General features: G+C 45.6%; 1 protein-coding gene across 6 annotated transcripts in view; it reads right to left on the bottom strand.

Moving 5' to 3' along the window:
* RFX4 (regulatory factor X4) overlaps nucleotides 1–21558 on the bottom strand; it is a 165805-nt gene that overhangs the window by 129863 nt on the left and 14384 nt on the right. For 3 of the 6 annotated variants that reach the window (XM_008257109.4, XM_008257113.3, XM_070052803.1), the window contains exon 2: nucleotides 10870–10956. The exons of 1 other annotated variant lie outside the window; for it this stretch is intronic. In XM_008257109.4, coding sequence (XP_008255331.1) covers nucleotides 10870–10956 — 87 coding nt within the window. Of the gene's footprint in view, nucleotides 1–9858; nucleotides 9919–10869; nucleotides 10957–18961; nucleotides 19795–21558 lie in introns of those variants that run through there. 2 more of the 6 variants (XM_070052804.1, XM_008257108.3) reach the window with 2 other exon arrangements.

Raw genomic sequence — 21558 nt, 5'->3', positions numbered from 1 at the left:
GAGCCATGGGATGAGAGGTTCCTCTGTCTCTATCTGTGTCTCTCTGCTTTTCAGATAAATAAAATTTATATACATATATATATATGTATATATATATAGAATACAGATGCTTTTTTGTGATCTACAATATACTTCATTACAAGAAATATAAAATTTCCTCCAGTTAAAGTAAAAATATCTTAGATCAAAGCACAGAAATGCTGACAGGAATAAAGAATAAAGGTAAATATGTAAATAACTAGAAATAAATGTTCACTGTTCAAAACAACAAAACCAGGTTATATGGGGCTGACAACACATGTAGAAGCAAAGTACGTTAGAGCCAGAGCTCAGGGAGTGAGGAGGAGGTAAATGAGGTTAAACTAGGAAAGGGCTCCTGTAGTGCACTTGAACTGAGGGAAAAAACAGTGAAGTAGGTAGACTAATCCCCAAGATCACCGCTCTAAAAGAATGTGTAATTGGAAAGCCAGCAGAGGAAAACACTACAGCAATCTTTAAAGTCTATTAATCCCTCCCAAGAAAGAAAAAAAGGAGGAATACAGGAATAAAAACAGATGGGTCAAATAAAAAGTAAATAAATGTGTTAATTTAAACTGAACAATGTTAGCAGCAACATCAAATGTAAATAATCTAAATGTTCCAACTACAGGTAAATATTATCATATTAGTTTTTCAAAAGATATATAAAAAACCTTAATACTGAATACAGTAAGATTGGAGATAAAAAGAAGAGAAACCACAGCCTAACAATCCAAACAGAAAGAAAATTGGTGTAGTTGTACTAATGCCAAAAAACAAAGAATGTTCCAAAATTTCATGAAAAATATGAGTTATAAAAAAAGCATGGATTTCAAAAAACTTGAGCCAAAATAAACATCTTTTAATTTCATTTTCCTTGAACTTTTTTAAGTACCCTTATACACTTGGAGGTAAAAAATATTATGGAGATAAGGTAGAAACAGTTGATAATGATAATGATAATAATAAGGGTCATAGCAACAAGAAGATATAGCAATCCTAAAATTTTAAGAATATCTTAAGAATATAAAAAAGACATAAATGAGAAGATCTATAGATAGATAGATGATAGAACAGTAATCAGAGCTGGAGATTCTATCACACTTATCTCAGTACTAAGAAAACAAAAAAAAAAAAAATCAGCAAGAATATGGAGTATTTTATTAACTTAATAAACCAACCTGACCTGATATCTAAACAACATGCCATATGTTGGGACAGAAAGTCAGTCTCAGAAATTTCTGATACTGCTACCACACAGAGTATGTTCTCTGATCACAGTGGGACTGAAACAGGAAGCAATAACAGCTAGGAAAATCCCCAACTTTTGGAAATTAAGAAGCAGTTTTCTAAATAAAACATGAGTAAAAGAAGAAACCAAACAGAAATTTAAAAATGTTTAATTACTAATAACTACTAATAATTAATTACTAATAAGTGTTACTCAGAAAAATTAGGGTATGTAACTAAGTGGTATTTAGAGGAAAATGTCTAACTTTAAATGTATATCTTGTAATGATCTAAGCATTTGATCTTAAAACTAGAAGGGACAGGTGTCTGGTGTGGCACTCATGGCGCTACTTGGAGTGCCTGCTTCCCAGACATCCTCTGTCTGAGTGTCTGGGTTTGAGTCCGGGCTTTGAGTCTGATTCCAGCTTCCTGCCAGCGCACACCTGGGATGCGGCAGGTGATCACTCAAGTACTTGGGTCCTATCATGCACGTGAGAGGCCTGAATGGAGTTCCAGGCTCTTGTCTTTGGCCTGGCCCAGTCCTAGTGGGCATTTGAGGAATGAACCAGTGAATGGAAGATGTCTAAGTGTCTCTCTCACTCTCTGTCTTTCAACTAAATAAAAATTATACAGTAAAAATAAAAGACAGTAAATTAAAGTCAAAGAAAGTATAAAGAAGGAAATAAAGATAAGAGCAGAAATAAATGCAATTGAATAAAAGATAGAAACTCAAAAAGCCCAAAAATTGGTTCTTTGAAAAGATGAATAAAATTGATAACATTTGCTTAGACTGACCAAGAAAAAACATAAACACCATTATCATAAATGAAATAATGTTACTGTAGATGCTTAAAAATGATAAAAGTAATATAAAGTCATATAAATATGAATATGTAGATAAAATAGATTTCTTAAAATTAAAAATTATTTAAGGTAACAAAACAAGACATAGAGCTGTTTGAAAAATTGAATTCATCTTTAAAAAGCTTCTCAAGGAAAATCCCAAATGTAGATCACTTCAGCGTTGAATTCTTCCAAATATTTAAGAAAGAAATCAATATTATACAAACTCTTCAAAAGAGAAAAATAGGAAACTTACTATCTCTTTGTATGAGGTCTGTATAATCTTGACAACAAAACTTGACAAAGACAGATTAAGAAAGAAAAATCATAGGCAAGAAAGCTCATGATCAAAGATGTCAAAATTCTTAACAAAATAATAATCAAATGAACCCAGAAATGTATAAATAATACTTCTGACCAAGTGTGGTTTATTTCAGGAGTGCAAGATTGGTTAAATATCCAAAATTCAATCAGTGTAATTCACAATACTCACAATACTGACATAATAAAGAAGAAAAACACAATGGTGAATGAAAAAGATTCAGAAAGTGTGTTTGTCAAGAATCTATACCCTGGGGCTGGTGCTGTGTTCTTTCTCTCTCTCTGTAACTCTGCCTTTCAAATAAATAAATAAATAAAATCTTAAAAAGAAGATTCTACACCCATTCAAGAAAAATATCACAGCAAATCAGATATAGAAAGGAATTTTCTCAGTATGATAGTGAGTGTCCCTTAAACTCCACAGCCACTATCATACTTCCTGGTGAGATACCAGTGCTTTTCCTCCTGTGGTTATGGACAAGGCAAGGGCATCTGCTATCACCACTCCTGCTCAGCACTGCCCTGCAGGTTCCAGCCAGTGCATTAAGGCACAGAGAAAAATGAAAATATACAGATTACAGAGGAAGGCAAAATCTCATTATTATTGGGTGACAGGATTATTATCCATAGAATATTTAAAAATGAATACTCATAAGTAGTAAACAAGTTAAGCAAAGTGGCTGGATATATGAAGTCATTATATACAATAGTTGTGTTTCCATGTATTAACAACTAACAACATGAAAAAAATATAAATACTACTACATTTATTAGCATTGAAAAACATGGATTACCTAAGACTACATCTTACACCTGTACACTGAAATCTATAAACCATTGCTGAGAAAAATTAAATGATCTGAATATACAGAAGTCTAATACCATGTATGTAAATTAGAAATCTGATGTTGCAGCCGGCACCGTGGCTCAATAGGCTAATCCTCCACTTTGTGGCGCCGGCACACCAGGTTCTAGTCCCGGTCAGGGTGCCGGATTCTGTCCCGGTTGCCCCTCTTCCAGGCCAGCTCTCTGCTGTGGCCCGGGAGTGCAGTGGAGGATGGCCCAAGTCCTTGGGCCCTGCACCCCATGGGAGACCAGGATAAGTACCTGGCTCCTGCCATCGGATCAGCGCGGAGTGCCAGCTGCAGCGCACTGGCCGCGGCGGCCATTGGAGGGTGAACCAACAGCAAAGGAAGACCTTTCTCTCTGTCTCTCTCTCTCACTGTCCACTCTGCCTGTCAAAAAAAAAAAAAAAAAAAAAAAAAAAGAAATCTGATGTTGCTAAGATGTTAGTTCTTATCAAATTTATTGTAGAGTTAAGGTAATTCCAGTCCAAAATCCTAGAAGTTTTTTTGGTATATGTGAAAATTCACAACTGATTTTAAAATCTATATGGAAATATAAAGAATGTAGATGAATCGAAACAATCTCAAAGAAGAATAAGAGATCTTATACCACCAGATATTTCATTTTTAAAAAGATGTAATCATCAAGACCGTGATTTTACCCATAAAATAAATAAGACCATAATTCATAAAGGTCCAGACACAAATCCAAATTTATATGATCTACCAACTTATGACAAAGGTGCCACTGGAATCCAGTGGGTAAAGAATAACCTTTTTTTTTTTTTTTTTTTTTTTTGACAGGCAGAGTGGACAGTGAGAGAGAGAGACAGAGAGAAAGGTCTTCCTTTGCCGTTGGTTCACCCTCCAATGTCCACCGCGGCCGGTGCGCTGCAGCCAGTGCGCTGCAGCCGGCGCACCGCGCTGATCCAATGGCAGGAGCCAGGTACTTATCCTGGTCTCCCATGGGGTGCAGGGCCCAAGCATTTGGGCCATCCTCCAGCAGAGAGCTGGCCTGGAAGAGGGGCAACCGGGACAGAATCCGGTGCCCCGACCGGGACTAGCACCCGGTGTGCTGGCGCCACAAGGCGGAGGATTAGCCTAGTGAGCCACGGCGCCAAGAATAACCTTTTCAACAAATGGTGCTCCAGGCATTGGAAAATTAACATCAAAATACAGCTTTGACTCCTTCCTCACTACATACACAAAAATTCCAACCAGACTGTTGCCCCAATAAAAATAACATCTTCATGACGTTGAGCTAGGGAAAACTTCTTAATAGGACATACAAAGCATGACTATTCAAGAAAAACACTGATAAATTAAGCTTTATCAGAATTAAGAACTTCTGTTCATCAAAAGTTACCATTAGGAAATAGAAAGGCAAGTCACAAGCCAAGAGAAGATATTTATATACTTTTACCTGACAAACATTTCCTACTCAGGATATAAAAACAAATCACTAAAGACAAAAAACACACTTTTTAAAAAACATTTAGGAAAAAGATAGAACATGTAGTTCACAAAACATAACCAAATGTCCATTAAACTTATAAGATGCTACACTCACTGGTTGTCAGGAAAATTCAAGTTAAAACTACGATGTCATGCAGCATACAACCATGAGAATGGCTAATATTAAAAAGAATGGTTAATACCAAATATTGGCAAGGAAGTGAAACAACTTCAACTTTCATAATCTGCTGGGTAGATTCTAAATGGTCACAAACACTTTTAAAAACTGTTTGGAAGTATCTACGAAAGCTAAATACACATTTACCTTTTTGCAATTCTATTCCTGGGAATATACCAACAGAATAACTGTTTGTATTCACTCTAGACATACAAGAATGTTCACCAACACTTAAACTCTTCCAAATAACAGAAGAAGAGGGAATATTCCCAAACTCATTCTATGAGGTTGGCATCACCATGATACTAAAGCCACACAAAGACACTACCAGAAAACTACAAACCAATATCCCTTACACTGATGCAAAAAATCCTAAACAAAATACTAGTAAACAGAATTCAAGAGTATGGTAAAAGGATTATACGCCATGACCAAGCGGGATATATTCCTTGAATGAAAAAAGATGGTTCAACATCTGAAAACCAATATAGTACCACCCTGACAGAATGAAGGGAAAAGTTCACATGATCTTCTCAATTAATGCAGAGAAAAAAAATTGATGAAATTCAAACACTCTTTCACAATAAAACCACTCAACAAACTAGAAATGGAAGAACACTAACACAACATAATAAATAAGGGTCATGTATGGGAAAACCTACTGCTAACATCATACTCAAGGTGAAAGACTGTCGCTCCCCCTCTTCGTGGAGGAGCAACACAGGACCCTGCGCTGTTCTTTCGTCTGCTCGGCCCTCCCCGGGTTTGCTGCTGGTTCTTCCCGGGTTGGCTACTATCCCTTCCACCTCCGTGGAAGGGCAGTTCCCCCTGGCCACATTCCCCACTTCCGCAGGGGAGCGGCACACCGCCGGCCGGCTCTTCTCGGGGGCTGCACAGGTGTTCCCTTAGATGTTCCCCTTAGATGTTCCTCGTGCATGCCGTCTCTCTCCTCCTTTATTTTCCCATTTCTTCCCGTTTCTTCCCTCCTAAGTTTCCTATCCGTCCTAGGTTTCCTATCCGAGTCACGGCACCACTTGCTGCTCCTCCGCACGCGGAGGAGCCGCACCGGACCGGGCGCTTGTTGTTCCCTTTTTTTACAAGTCCTTTCTATAGCAAAGTAAGAATAAGTAAACAGCAAACTCCCAAAGCAAGAATGAGTAGAGAGAAATGAGAAAGAACGAAGTAACGAACTTCCCCGCGAACTCTCCAACGCACTCTCCAACCAACCCACACCACCATGCCGTCTCTCTCCTCCTATATAGTCCTCCTCCGCCAATCCCAACTCGGCTGCCCACACGCCGAGCACGCCGCTCTCCTCCAATCAGGAGCGGCTCCTGCAGCTTGTCAAGTTGGTGAGAGGCAGCTGGGTAGAAGCTGTTTACTCCTCTCCCAGCGCCATATTGTGGGAGAGCAGATGCATAGAATAAGTCTTAATTCCAGTAACAGTCTAGTCCGAGTTGCTCCCCACAAAAGACCAAAAGTCTAAGACTTGGAATAAGACAAGGTCCTCTCACCACTTCTGTTCAACAAGTCCCTAAGTCCTAGCCAAGCTATTAGCCAAGCAAAAGGAATAAAAGGATTTCAAGCAAACAAGAAAGGAGTAAAATTATTTCTGTTCACAGATGACATGATATGTTCAAAACCCCAAAGATTCCACACATAGACAAAGAAAATTTTAGAACTAATAAAATAATCCAGCAAAGTTTTAGGATTCAAACTCAACATACAGAAACCAGTTGCATTTCTATATAATAACAATGAATGATTCAATAATGAACACTGGAAATTCAGAAAACAATTCTAGGGGCCAGCATCGTGGCACAGCAGGTTAAGCTGCCTCCTGTGATCATGGCATTGCATAGTAGAGTGCCCGTTGGAGTCCTGGCTGCTCTGTTTCTGATCCAGCTCCCTGCTCAAGTGCCTGAGAAAGCACCAGAGAATGGCCCAAGTACTTGGATCTGGATGGAGTTCTGGGTTCCTGGCTTCCGTCTGGCCCAGCCCCAGCTGTGGCAACCACTTGGGGAGTAAGCCAGCAGTTGGAAGCTCTCTCTCTCTCTCTCTGTCTCTCTGTCTCTCTGTCTCTCCCTCTCTCTCTGTCACTCTGCCTTTCAAATAAATAAGAGAAATCTTTTTTAAAAATTCTATTTACAATAGCATCGAAAAGAACAAAATACTTAGAAATAAACTAAAGGGGCAAAAGACTTATACATGGAAAACTATAATATGCTGCTGAAAGAAATTAAAGACACGGTATGCTTAAAATCCATTTTAAAATTCATATGGAATTTCAAGGGACTTTGAATAGCCAAAATGATCTAGAAAAAGAGCAACATTTGAGGTCTCACATTTCCTGATTTCAAAATTTACTACAAAGTTACAGTGTGGTTCTGGCATAAGGCAGACATATAGACCAACGGACTAGAATAGAAGGCCTAGAAATAAGCCCTTCTACAGGTGGTCAAATGATTCTTGACAGGGGTGCCAAGGGCACTCATCAGGGAAAGGACAGTGTTTTCAATAAACTGTGCTGGAAAAACTGGATATTCACATGCGAAAGAATGAAGCTGGGCCCTTATCTAATACCGCATACAAATATTAACTCAAAATGGATCAAAGACCTAAATGTAAAACCTAAAACTATAAAAGACTTCAAAGAAAACATAAGGCAAGGGCCGGCGCCGTGGCTCAATAGGCTAATCCTCCACCTTGCGGCGCCGGCACACCGGGTTCTAGTCCCGGTCGGGGCGCCGGATTCTGTCCCGGTTGCCCCTCTTCCAGGCCAGCTCTCTGCTATGGCCAGGGAGTGCAGTGGAGGATGGCCCAGGTGCTTGGGCCCTGCACCCCATGGGAGACCAGGAAAAAGCACCTGGATCCTGGCTCCTGCCATCGGATCAGCGCAGTGCGCCGGCTGCAGCGGCGGCCATTGGAGGGTGAACCAACGGCAAAAAGGAAGACCTTTCTCTCTCTGTCTCTCTCTCACTGTCCACTCTGCCTGTCAAAACATAAAAAAAAAAAAAAAAAAAAAAAAAAAACACATAAGGCAAGATCTTCACAACATTGGATTGGACAATGACTTCTTGGATATGGAATCAAAGACAATGAAAGGAAACAGCTAAGTCGTAATCAAAAGACAAAGCAGATATCAAAACTTCTGTGTATCAAAGAACACAAACAGTAGAGCGACAAGGCAGCCCATAGAATGGGGGAAAATATTTGTAAATCATCTATCTGATGAGGGGTTCATATCCAGAATATGTAAAGAACTCCTACAACTTAATAATAAAACACAAACTGATTTAAACACAGCCAGAGGGGGCAGGCACTGTGGTGCAGCGAGCTGAGCCAGCACTTGGGCTGCCTGCATCCCATGTCAGAGTGCTGGCGTGAGGCCTGGCTACTCTGCACTTCCTGCCAATGTGCCTGGGAGGCAGTGCGTGATGCTGCACTTGGGTTCCTGCAGCCATGTGGGAGATCTGGATGAAATCCAGGTCTTTAGCCTGGCCTGGCCCTGGCTGTTGCAGGCCTTTGGGGAATGAGCCAGCAGTTGGAAACTTGCTTGCTCACTCTCTCTGTCTCTATCTCTGTCTCTGTTTCTCTCTCTCTCTCTCTCTCTCTCTCTCTCTCTCTCTCTCATTCTGCCTTTCAACTAAATAAGAGAAATCTTAAAAAGATAAAAAAACAAAATTAAAATAAAAAAAGCCACCACCTGCGTCACCAGCATCCCATATTGGTTCCAGTCCAAATCCTGGCTGCTCTACTTCTGATCCATCTCCCTGCAGCAGAAGATGGCCCAAATGCTTGGGTGCCTGCCACCCATGTGGGACACCCAGAGGCAGCTTCTGGCTCCAGCCTGGCTTAGCCCTGGCCATGCAGCCACTTGGGGAGTGAATCAGTAGATGGAAGATCTCTCTCTCTCTCTCTCTCTCTCTCTCTCTCTCTGTGTGTGTGTGTGTGTGTGTGTGTGTGTCCTCTCACTGCAACTCTGACTTTCAAATAAATAAATAAATCTTAAAAAAACACACAATAAGAAACCACTTCAATACTCATTAGAATGGCAATTATGAAGCAAACAGAAAATAAGCAGTGATGACCAGGATGGGAACAAGTGGAACTCTCATGTGGTATGCCCACACAGTGGACTACTGCTGATGGGGATGGAAAATGGTGCAGCCACTATAGGAAGCAGTTTTGCAGTTTCTCTGAAACTAAGCATAGAATTACTATGTGATTCAGCAGTTCCACTTTTGGGTATATATCTAGAAGAATTGAAAGGAGGGAGTGCAGATATTTGTACATCCACACTCAGAGCAGCAGGATTCACAACAGCCAAAAGGTAGAAACAACACAAACATCCATCAATGGACGAATGGATAAACAAAAATGTGCTATAGCCACACATGGAATATTATTTGGCCCTTACAAAGAAAAGACAGTCTGACGCATGCTACAACATGGATTAACCTCGATGGCAATATGCTAAGTGACGTAAGTCAGTCACAAAAAGACAAACACTGCATGACTCCACTTACATGAGATACGCAGTCAGATTCATAAAGGCAGAAAGTGGAATAGAGGCTGGAGGAAAAGGAGAATGGGGAGCTCACATTTCATAAGAACAGAGTGTCAGTTTGGGAAGATAAAAAGTCCCAGAGGATGGTGGTGACAACTGTACGATGAGGTAAATGTACTTAATGTGCCTGAATTATACACTTGGAATGGTGAAAAGGCCCAATTTTGTTATGTATACCTTACCACAATAAAATTTAAAATGTTTATGTTCACAGATGTTTTATCCTTAACAGTTGAAAACTTGAAATAAATACCATCAACAGTTAAATGGCTATGCAAATTATAGTATATTCCTACAGTGGAATATACACAGCAGTAAAAAAATACAGAACCATTAACTATATATAACAACATGAATGAATCTGACAGAAATTATGTGAAGTGAAAAATGTTACATACAAAAGAATACAGAGTCCATGATTCCTTTTATATGAAGTTTCCCAAACAGGCAAAATCAATCTAGGGTGAAAAAAGTCAGGACAGTGGTTACTGACAGGGAGGAGACACGAGGACCTCCCTGGGGGCTTAGTGGAGCTACAGATGTTCTGTATATTTCTCAGGGTAGTGACAACGCAGGTGGATCCAATATGAAAAAAAAAAAATTTACCCAACCATTCATGCAAGATTTGCATACTTCATGTTCAACTCCTCTCAAGTTTATAAAACGAGGAAAATGGTGACGACAGAATGACAAAGCCAGAAGGAAGCTATTCACCACATCCAACAGGCTAGGGGACCGTGGAGCAGGTGGTCTCGGGCTCTTGCTTTGAGAAAACTGGACCAAGGAGATGACCTTAGCAACTAAGGGAGAAAGATCCTGCTGGGAATTACGTTCATAATAAGCCCCACCTCCACTTTTTTTTTCTTTAGTTCATAAGGGGCAAATACAAGTCTCACGTAGTTCTTCTGTCCTTAAATAGAAGGGATCCAGAGGCCTAACATAATATAGGAAAGATGTAAACACAGCTTAAATCTCTCTACTAACTCCAGATTGCTAGTCCAAGATCAGGAACAAACTTCTACTTGTGACAGCGAGGGCATGTGTGATTCTAAAACAGAAATCCCACAGCACAGCTACTTTAAACTCAGTTGGCCAGTGCACATGGATGATGACTCTTCCCATTCAGGGTCCACATCTGCCCACCTGGGGCATCACTATAAAGGAGCTTTGGGGACCCAGGCTGACAAGTCCACTGCAGAAGACGATTCTGCATACAGCGTGCTTTCCCCGTGTCCACCTGACCAGACTCCACTCCCTGTTGTGGAATGCTATGGGGAGGGGCTGGGGCACTTCATAAATGGCTGGAGAGCTTCTCGCTCCAGGTGGCACCCCGCAGCCTAGCAAACAGCCTCCCTGTAGGACATCGGCTGTGTCTGGGACATCATGAAGAACGAGTTTCAAACACTTACTTTCATCATTAGAAACATTCCCCAGAGATGTGTGGCTGGAATAACGTTTGTTTTCACTTTCATTGAGACATCTTTCAATCCAGCTCTCTAAAAAAAAAAAAAAACAAAAAAAAAAAAAAAACAAAAACAAAAAGGAGAGAGAGAAAGAGAAATCACCAAATTGCTCTTGGTGTTTCTGAAGACACACAGACATCATACATATAAAAGATGTAAATGCTCATTGCCTTTCATATCCCATCTGCCCAGACCAGGATTGGATCCTATAGGAAACACCACACGCACCATTACCGAACCTGGCACTACCAGCTGAGGGTTCTCTTTCCTTGCAAAAGAGACATATTCCTGAGAAATCAGTTGTAAAACCACACTGGATCAACTGAACCGTTGATCATGGTTCGTAAACTTGCAAAACCCTTTCTTGAAATGAAAATGAAAAGAATAGCAAAAACAAAACAAAACAAAACAAAACTGAGGATTCTGTTTGAAATGGGGGGGAATAGGGAGCCATGCCTGGAAGGGGCTCTTCGGAGCACAGATGTTCTGTGCCACAGCAGGAGGAAGAACTAAGGCACTAGAGTAGTGACCCAGCACTTTTGAAACCCCAAAGATGGTGGGCTTTCATCCAATTCCAGAGACCAGGAGCATATTTTTTGCAATGTAGTATAACACTTATTTCATTTTCTAGAGCGCCTTCTCTTCATTCACTCATCCAGGCAGTCATTCAATATCAACTAAATACACCCAGTTCTGCTGTAGAGTTTGTTTGAAAAACATCAGTGTATGCAAGTGATGTTTTAGGGGGAAATTGAAGCCTTGTGCAAATGCTGTGTTATCTCGCGCTCCATTTCTTCCATAAGAAACATTAAGTAAATGTAGGAAACCACACCTTACCTAACTGAGCCCCAAAGAGATATGCAAAGTGCACACACATACACACAAACACACATGCACACACCTCAAAGATCTACCAGCTACTGCCACTTACCAACCTGTCGTGCATCACATCCGGCCAGATAACCCAGCTTCTACCACTTTCATAACCCACAGCTGCAACCCTTCCAACATCCACTTCCAAAAGCTGTCTTCAGGTCTCTTCCAAGGCCAAATGCCACAGTTAGTGCATCTGTGTATCTCTAAATCATTTAACGTGAAAACTGTTCTGTCGTTTTTCAGATTACTGTATTCTTTATGTACCACTGACATTCCTGAGTATTATACCCCTAAGCTTATTTTTCCACTAAAATTCTGCAGTTTTAAAGAGTTATTTATTTGAAAGGCAAAGTGAGAGTGAGAGAGTGAGAGTGAAAGAGAGAGAGAGAGAGATCTTATCCATTGGCTCACTTCCCAAATGTCTGCAACAAAAAGGTGTGGGCCAAGTCAAAGCCATGAGCAATCAACTCCTTCCTGATCTCTCACATGGGTAGAGTAGCAGAGACTCAAGAACTCAGGCTGTGTTCTGCTGCCTTCCCAGGCTCATTAGCAGGAAGCTGGATCAAAAGCAGAGCAGCTGGGACGCAAACGCGTTCTGATAAGGGGAGGCCAGTGTCCCAGGCAGTGGCTTCATTCACCGTGCCACAGTGCGATTTGGCATAACGTAGGGACCTGCAGCAGTGCACGTGGTGTCGGGGCAGGACTGACTCTACCCACGCTATGTGCTTTTGCATGGTGCCATCTCCAGTTGCCTCCTTTAGAATATGGAAGCAGCATTTTTGAGCGTCTATGTTAACATGCCAGGCCCTGGGCATATGTTGTCTCACTGAGGCCTCCCAACAACTCTCTGAAGCAAGGATTTTAATCTCTAATTTTTCCTAGAAAGTAACTGAAACTTGGAGGGATTGAGTGACTCCTCCTAACTCAGAGAGTGGAGGAAAAGAACACTCGCTAACGCCCCCAGCCACATAACTGCCAAAAGAAGCCAGTTCCGATCTGCAAGTTCTGTGGAGAGCAGGAAAGTGAATGCACACAGCAGGGAGAGAAATGGGATTTTCCCTTTGTTTTGTGTTTTCTGTCCCAACAAGCTGCTCTTTCCAGAGCTGTTTCCAAAATTATAAATAAGCTGGGGGAAAATATCCAAGGGGAGGAACAAGGACCAGCTTGTGAGGGGGATATGGAAATCTGGCATTTCCAAGGAAATATTGAGGAGCGGAGAAATGCAAAACATTCAAACACTCCCTTACAGCTCTCACATTCACAGCCAGATGCGAGGTGGGAGTTTGTCTTCATGCTGTGTCCATGAGCACCTCTGATGACAGATCTCCAGGATCTTCTCAGGATTCTCCCGCAGGTCTCCACACTCAGATCTCACCTGTCACGTCCTGGCAGATTTCACACGGCCAAATACTGAAGCGTGCAGCCCTGTTCTCACAACCCCAAGCAAAGCCTACTGTTCTGGGCCAGTGCCTCGTGTCCCTAGAGAGGTGCACACACCTAGCTACCCTCAGGTGTGTGCACACACACACAAACACACATGTCCCTGCCCCACCTTTTTTCTACCAGAAACAGAGACTTCAGGAAACACTCTCCCTTGCACCCACTCACCTGTGTCAGCCTCAAGCCTATTGAAAAAGCACCCATTCTTGCAGGTGAGAACCCTCAGTGGTTGGTAGGACACTTCCGAAGAAGTCACGGCAACATCCCAGAGAGCTGATCCAACACAGTGCTAAACCCACCCACAGGACTTCAAGGCCAGTAAGAGTCTTCTGACAGTTGTGCTTCTTCCACCTGCTGCCCAGCCTCAACACTAGAGAGAGACGGGAGCAAAGGTACGAGATGGAGGACAGGGTGGGAAGAGCCACGAGACAGAGAGAAGACTTCTCACCAAGCAAGCCTTTCTGCCACTCAGTGCACCTGCTCAGCTCTCGGACGGCACACTCGGTGCCTATCGCCCACTGCTACCCAGCTCTGCTCCCTGGGACAACGCAAAATAAGTTGAGCCTTGCTGGCATGAGACAGATAGGAGACATTACCCATCATGCCTCCATTTTTCTGGTCTAAGCACCCAATTTGTTTCAGCTCTTCCTTAGAAGATATTGTTCCCATTTGTTTGCCATCCAATCCACCTGCCTCTGGACGTCTTCTAGTTCATCAATGTCCCTGTGAACATCTGGCCCCATGGATAGACTCTGAGAGTCTGGTGTCTGAACAGGAGAACCATCACTGCAGTTGTCCTGGACACTTGGCATTCTCATGCACTGCAAACTATGTGAATGTCACACTCTGAGATATTCAAACAAACCCAGGCCCTCAGATCCTCAGGATCTGTATTAGGCAGTAATGTCTGCAACTTACATCCCCTAAGTCAGGTTGCTCCATATGACTGGAGGGTCTCCATTTAGGTCAACAGAAGTAAAATTTATGTATGTATTTTAAAATGAATTTTTAACAGTTGATCTTGGTCTTGCAAAGGCCAAAACTTAACCTGGCCAGAATGACTTACATAATGAATTTTGAACAAAGTACTGTTCATCCACTTTATCTGTGGCTTAATAATAATAAAGCCTATCATATAGTGAGCCCTTATGTACAAACATACTACCCCCACCAACATATTAATCTTGTTACAGGAAGGGTATTAATGTGCACATTTGAAAGGCCAGCACTGTGGCACAGGTGCCAGTTCAAGTCCCATATGCTCCAGTTCTGATCCAGCTCCCTGCTAATGCACCTGGGAAAGCAGAGGAGGATGGCCCAAGTCCTTTGGCCCCTGAACCCACATGGGAGACCTGGAAGAATCTCCTGGCTTTAGACCAGCCCAGCTCTAGCCATTGCAGCCATTTGGGGAGTGAACCAGTGATGGAAGACCGCTCTCTGTCTCTCCTAACTCTGACACTCAAATAAATAAATAAATCTTTTTAAAAGATATGCATGGGAGCCGGCGCCGCGGCTCAGTAGGCTAATCCTCCGCCTTGCAGCGCCAGCACACCGGGTTCTAGTCCCGGTCAGGGTGCCGGATTCTGTCCCGGTTGCCCCTTTTCCAGGCCAGCTCTCTGCTGTGGCCAGGGAGTTCAGAGGAGGATGGCCCAAGTGCTTGGGCCCTGCACCCCATGGGAGACCAGGATAAGTACCTGGCTCCTGCCATCAGATCAGCGCGGTGCGCCTGCCACAGCGCGCCGGCCGCAGTGGCCATTGGAGGGTGAACCAACGGCAAAGGAAGACCTTTCTCTCTGTCTCTCTCTCTCACTGTCCACTCTGCCTGTCAAAAAAAAAATATATATGCATGGGACTTTGGCACAGGTTAATCCTCCATCTGTGGTGCTGGCATCCTGTATGGGCGCTGGTTCTAGTCCCGACTGCTTCTCTTCCAATCCGGCTTTCTGCTATGGCCTGGGAAAGCAGCAGAAGATGGCCCAAATCCTTGAGCCTCTGCACCCACGTTGGGGACCCAGAAGAAGCTCCTGGTTCCTAGTTTCGGGTCGGCGTAGCTCCAGCCATTGTGGCCATTTGGGGAGTGAACCAGTGGAAGAACCTTTCTCTCTGTCCCTCCCTCTCACTGTCTGTAACTCTACCTATCAAATAAATAAAAATAAAATAAAATAAAACAAGATATACACATTTGAGAGATGGAAAAGGGAAGGCTCAGAGTGGTTAGGTGACTTGTTGGAAGTCACCCAGCTAGTAAGAGGCAGGGTCAGCCCTCAAACTCAGGCCATACCACAATGCTCACTCCAATGTGAGCTGAGCTCTCACTATGTCCCATACAGTCCCTAGAACACAGTGCCAATTTTGCAGCACTGGTCACAGTTTGCTTGTATTAGAACTTCCGCTAAAATTCTACTTACCTGTTATAGTTTTTACTAAACTCACATATTTCTCTGTCAGCCTTTGTCAAACACTTTGGTTTAGATACAAATTAGAGTGGAGCCCATTTTATTCTATTTCTTTGGCCTCTCCAATAGTGCCTGCCACAGAGTCTTTCCTGGAAGAGTCTCAATAAACATCGTATTAGTAACACACAAACTATGGGAGATGCGTAGCCTAAGTAGACACAGCCGCATCTCTGCAGAATTGTCTAATTAGTTTGCAGCCACGTAAGGCATGGAAAAGCACAAAGGCAATTTTCCAGAGAGAGCAAGAGAAATTCAACAAACATCTATTTTTGTGCCTGCTAGATGCAAGAGGCTGTGCTAAAGGAAGATGTAAGCGACACAAACCTAAGACTGGCCTATGCCCTCTCGTTGCTGTCCATGACGCAAGAGGTGCTACTGCCCCAGCTCACAAGGACAAGGCCTTGGCATTTCTGTTACCATCTTGCACTGAGCAGCTGGCCCCATGGATGCTACACAGTAAATATATGGTGTTGAATGCATCACTTTTTCCTAAAGACAATAGTAAGTGCCTACTGTCTGCCAGGCGCTCTCACATACGTGGTCTACACTAGACAACAGAACAATATTACGCAGTATGTTTTAAGATACCTCCTGATAGTCATGGGAAGTTAGGATCGAAGCAAACACTCGAACACAAGGCAGACTGTGATCCATGTGGCAATGCTGGCACCGTCCTGGGGATCACACGCGACATAGAGGAAAGAGGAGTTCAATTCACAGTTGAATAATTTCCTGTTCACTATTGCCTCGTTCCGGATCCAGAGAAACCCTCCAGCCTTTGAGTAAGAACCAAGCTTGTGCTAACCACTCACAGGCTACCCCACGGCTGTGAGTGCGGCCTCCTGGGCTGCACGGCGTCCTTCCCCTGCTTCACTGGAGGTGTGTCTTCAACCCGAGGAAGGACCATGTGGACGGTGCCTGTGGGTTTCTACTTCACAAGGCCCTCACGCCACAGCCCTTGGAGCAGATCTGTATGCCTCTGCACCTCACCTGGAGGGGACTTTCTCCAGTTCCTAGAGTGAGGTTGAGCGGATGATGGGTTTCCTAGGGAGGGCTGTGCTTTCACTACAGCCGCCGCCTGGGGGACACGGCACATCCAGGGGACGCACAGTGGCCCTCACCAACACGTACTGATCTGGCAGGAGCCGATTAATATGCTCACCAAAAGGTATTCCTTAAAGCTTACAGGGCACGTGGACAGGGAGTTCTTCCATTTTTTTCATTCATCCTTTCACTCATTTTTCAAACAATCATTAAGTGCCTTCAATATGAAGTTCTAACAGAAGAGGTGGACAGAAGCCGTCCATGGGAAGCCAACATACATCAATCACAGCAAGATATTTCTGCTGGACTAAAGTCTTAAGACTGGTTGCATCTTGTTGATTTATTCCTGGTTTTAGTGACTTATTTTTCCCACCCTTAAAATATAAGTTCTAATGGCTGGCATTGTGGCATAATTGGTTAAGCCGCCACTTGTGGCACTGGCATCCCATAGGGGCACCAGTTCAGGTCCTGGCTCTACTTCTAATCCAGCTCCTTGCTAAAGCACCTGGGAAAGCAGCAAAGGATGAACCAGGTCCTTGGGCCCCTGCACCTACATGGGAGACCCAGAAGAAGCTCCTGGCTGCTGGCTTTGGCCCGGCCCAGTTGTTACAGCCACGTGGGGAGTGAACCAGCAGATGGAAGACACCCTGCCCCTACCTTTCAAATAAAGAAATATTTTCTTAAAAAAGTAAGTTCCAACAACCTTGTCTACCTTGCTCCGTACGTGGTCCCCAGAGAGCCTGGAGGAGTGTCAGGCACAGAGCTGGTAGTGGTGATTGTAAGGAAGAAGAGGGAGGCGGGAGAAAGGAACGGAGAATGATGGACAGGGCGTTCCTCCTCCAGCAAGGCGCCTTGGGCAGCCTGAGGAGCCCAAGCAGGGGGCAAGGCCTTCGGAGGGTTACAGAGAGGGGACCGCAAGGACGAAAGGCCCACGGCAGGCCCCTGCTTGCCTTGCCTAAGGAGCGGCAGAAACACCAGTGTGGCTGAGGGCAGTGACCGAGGGGGCGGTGGAACAGTGAAAAAGACAGCGGCAGGCTTGGCAGATCGCGAGCCTGGAGTTAGAGTAACTGGGCTTCAAAGCCCAGCCCAGCCACTTCCTAGCTGTGAGGGCATTTCAAAAAGCTTGGGGGTTGGGGGAGAGAAGAAAAGAGAGAGAGAGAGAGAGAGAGAGAGAGAGAGAGAGAGAGAGAGAATGAAAAGATAGTTTATTGTGGTACAAGAAAAAAATGGAATATTTTCTCTGTGAACTTTCTGAGGACTCTGCAAACAACATTGGGATGAGCCCTCCACCTTCCAGCTCCTACCTGAGCACATTTGCCCCAGAGAGGGACTGAACTCATACAAGGGAAAACACTCAGCATGCTGCATTCTGTGGGGCACAGGAGACAGGCACAGACCCCAGGCACTGGGGACCTGGTGCTGAGAGCCGGGGGACAGCCCCACTCCTCACAGCGTCTGAGGTGGGGACTTAATCACCTCCCCCAGCCAGCTGGTTGTCCCACTGGGCCAGGTCGGTCTGACTCCCCCACTGGTGAGCTCTCCTCCTGGCACCCCGTCCCCCTAAGCGAGCAAGCAGGGGGCCCGGAGGTGCGGCTGGTGTGACAATAAGGGGCTGTGCGGCCGGCCGAGAGAAGGCAGCTTCCAGCCCAGCCTGGCTGCTTCTCGCAGGCAGCCAGGGCCCTAAAGCCTCTGCACCTGGCAGGCCAAGGAGGGAAGCAGCACGTTCCAGGCCAGAGGGCTGCCGCCAAGGACAAAGACACAAAGGCCTGACAGCCTGGTGGGCTCTGGGAGAGCTGCTGGCTTCCCTGACCCATGCCCCCACGGAGCAGGGAGCAAGAGCGAGGAGGGGGCCAGCAGGAACGGCTTGCCCCGGCCTCCCCATCCGGCCAGGAAGGCTGTGGGCAGCAGGGCCCGGCCAGCTGGCTCAGCAGTGGGGAGGGGCGTGAAGAACACGCCCAGCCGGGCTCCTGAGCACTGGGGGTCCAGGCCTCGGCAGCACCTGAGGGGAATGGCCTAATCCCCCCAGCGAACCTGGTTTCCATAGAGGTTACTCGTGCTCTTATATCAGCAGCCTTCCAGGGCCCCATGCTGGGCCTACTGTAGGAATGGGCAGCTCTTGAAAAACGACATAAGAGTGGACAAGCCACACTGGCAGCTACTCTGGGTCCTTCGGGGGGTGTCGGGATGGGCCCCCATCTCCCCTCCCCAGGCCCTGTCATTACCAGTGGAACCATGATAACGCCGTGGCCTGCTGCTGTCGCCTCTGGCGCCAGGCTGTGCCTTCCTCCTGCTTGCTCGCCCCCAGCCCCGTCTTCTCTCTCCCCTGGGTTCTGCCATGGAGATCTGGGTCCCAGGAGGTCACAGCTGTGGCCTCTCCAGGGAGGCCCTCAGGTCAGTGGGTTGCCATGGCGACGTCACAGGCCCTGCCCCAGGGGCCGCTGGGTTCCAGGAAGGGGCCCTGCTCTGCCTCCAAAGAGGCAGCCCCTCTCTGTCCCAGCTTTTTTATTCCTTCTGTTGCTCACCAAGTATGGATTTAGCACCTACTGTTTGCCAGGCTTTGGGGGTGTCCAGTGATGAGCATGGCAGATGAGGGCCCTGCTCTCAGGGGGCTCCTGCCCTCCTGGTCTGGGGTGGAGACACACAAACCAATCAAAAAGCAGCAGCTGTCAGGGAGGACAAGGAAGCCCTAGAGCGGGATCTAGAGAGAAGGGGGTGCTGGCTGAGGGGGCGGGGACCCCGAAGGCCTCTCCAATGAGACGTTGGTGTGCAAAGGCTGAGGAGCAGCCGGAAGGAGCAGGAGAGCAGCAGGAGATGAGGTCAGATGGTCCAGAAGGGCTCCCAAGTGTTCAGAAGAGCCTCGAGCTTTTTATTCCAAGTGTGCTGGGCAGGCATTGGAGGGCTTTGAACAAGTGACCGGAAATGCCCTGGCTGAGAAAGTGATCCATAGCCATCCTGCCTGCTATTCGGTTATCAACTATTTAGGGAGTGCCAGGTAGGGGACGCACAGTAGGGGTACAGCTCTGACAAGAAAGCCACAGCCGCCACCCTCACAGTTAGTGCCGTGTGGGCATCAGCTGTAAATAATTACACAAATAGACACGTGGGGCTGGCGCCATGGCTCAATAGGCTAATCCTCTGCCTACAGCACCGGCACACCAGGTTCTAATCCCAGTTGTGGTGCTGGATTCTGTCCCGGTTGCCCCTCTTCCAGTCCAGCTCTCTGCTGTGGCCCGGGAAGGCAGTGGAGGATGGCCCAAGTGCTTGGGCCCTGCATCCCATGGGAGACCAGGAGAAGCACCTGGCTCCTGCCTTCGGATCAGCGGGGTGTGCCGGCCATTGGAGAGTGGTCAACGGCAAAGGAAGACCTTTCTCTCTGTCTCTCTCACTGTCCACTCTGCCTGTCAAAAAATAATAATAAAAAAAAAATAGACACGTGGATTCCAAGGGTGCCACGAGAGAGAGAAAGGGTGGTCTGACCTCAACACGAGAGCCGGGCATCTTCTTGCAGGGGTAGTGTCACACTGGCGGCTAAGGCGAAGAAGGCATGGGCCAGGGGCTGAGGGAGGCAGCGTGTTCCTGGAAGAGGAACAGCATGTGCAAAGTTGCTGACGCTGGGGGAAGAGCGAGACGCATGCAGGAAACTGACAGGGAGCCAGAGCATCTGGCCAATACTGAACACGCCATGTGGTCGATGAGGTGCCTGTTGGATCGGCACTCTGTAAGATGCCACACGGTGGGCTGGATTTCATCCCACGGGTGGTGGGGAACCTCTGACAGTCTCTGGGTGGAACGGGACCTGGGCAAACAGTTCTGGGAGCAGCTCCATGTGGGGCTGCTAACTCCAGTCTAAGAGGAGAGACCCAGAGGAAGGAGGTGTGGAGAGGCTGATCGCATCACTTGTCACCCAGACCTAGCCACTTCTGAGACGGAAAAGCAGCATTCGGAGCAATTTTTCCAGGACCATATGCATAAGCCAGGATTGTCTCAGGCCAATTGGGACTTACTGATGCCCTCGGTAGGAATCCGCTCTAACAGTCTAAGTCTGAACGGCAGTGGGTGTAGTTAGATGGAAAGGAAGGCCCGGGTGAGAAAAGATCAGGAACGGTTCCGTCTTTCTAGTTAGCCGCGTTCATGCCCCTGGTCGGCCCCCGTGAGCCGTGTCTAACCTTTGCCTCAGCAACTGAGGGCGCTCTCAATCACAGCCTGATGCTGGTGAACCCAGGGTGGCACTAATAGCGATCTCCTGAAGCTGGCCCCAGTGCAGGCACCATCATCTTCATCACCTGCCTCCTACAGCAATGACTTGCCCCACATCCCACAGCTGGTAGGCCACTGAGCCAGGATTTGAATCTGACTCAAACCCGCGCAGTTATCTACACTACAACACCCACAGTCAAACATGCATAAAGTCCCATTGTGAGGACTAAGCTGTGTCTAACACCAAATGTTAGGTGCTCGGATAATGTGGTTGTTTTCGCGTTAGGGAAACTCAATACAGAAAATTCCAAACTGGGCCAAGAGTTTAATTAAGGGGTCATTATTTGCAAGGTACCAGAATTAATGAGGAAACTCTCAAGGGTGAACCAATGTCATTTGTTCACAGATCATGAACTCCACAGAAGTCTCCAGAAAGACTAAAGAAAATTAAACCTAAGGTGCTCAGTGCCATCTCCTGTCTAAGATAAATTCAGTGTAAAAGCAGCTCTCTGCTCTGAAGATATTCCTGGGAGCTCCAGGATTAATGTATGTTCTTGCATCATCAGGTTGAAACATTTAATCTCCCCTCGACTTTTGCAGGGGAGCCCACCTACCACCCACT

This window comes from Oryctolagus cuniculus, chromosome 11 (genome assembly GCF_964237555.1).
Source record: "Oryctolagus cuniculus chromosome 11, mOryCun1.1, whole genome shotgun sequence".
Taxonomy (NCBI): domain Eukaryota; kingdom Metazoa; phylum Chordata; class Mammalia; order Lagomorpha; family Leporidae; genus Oryctolagus; species Oryctolagus cuniculus.
This window is presented reverse-complemented; position numbering and strand designations above follow the sequence as displayed.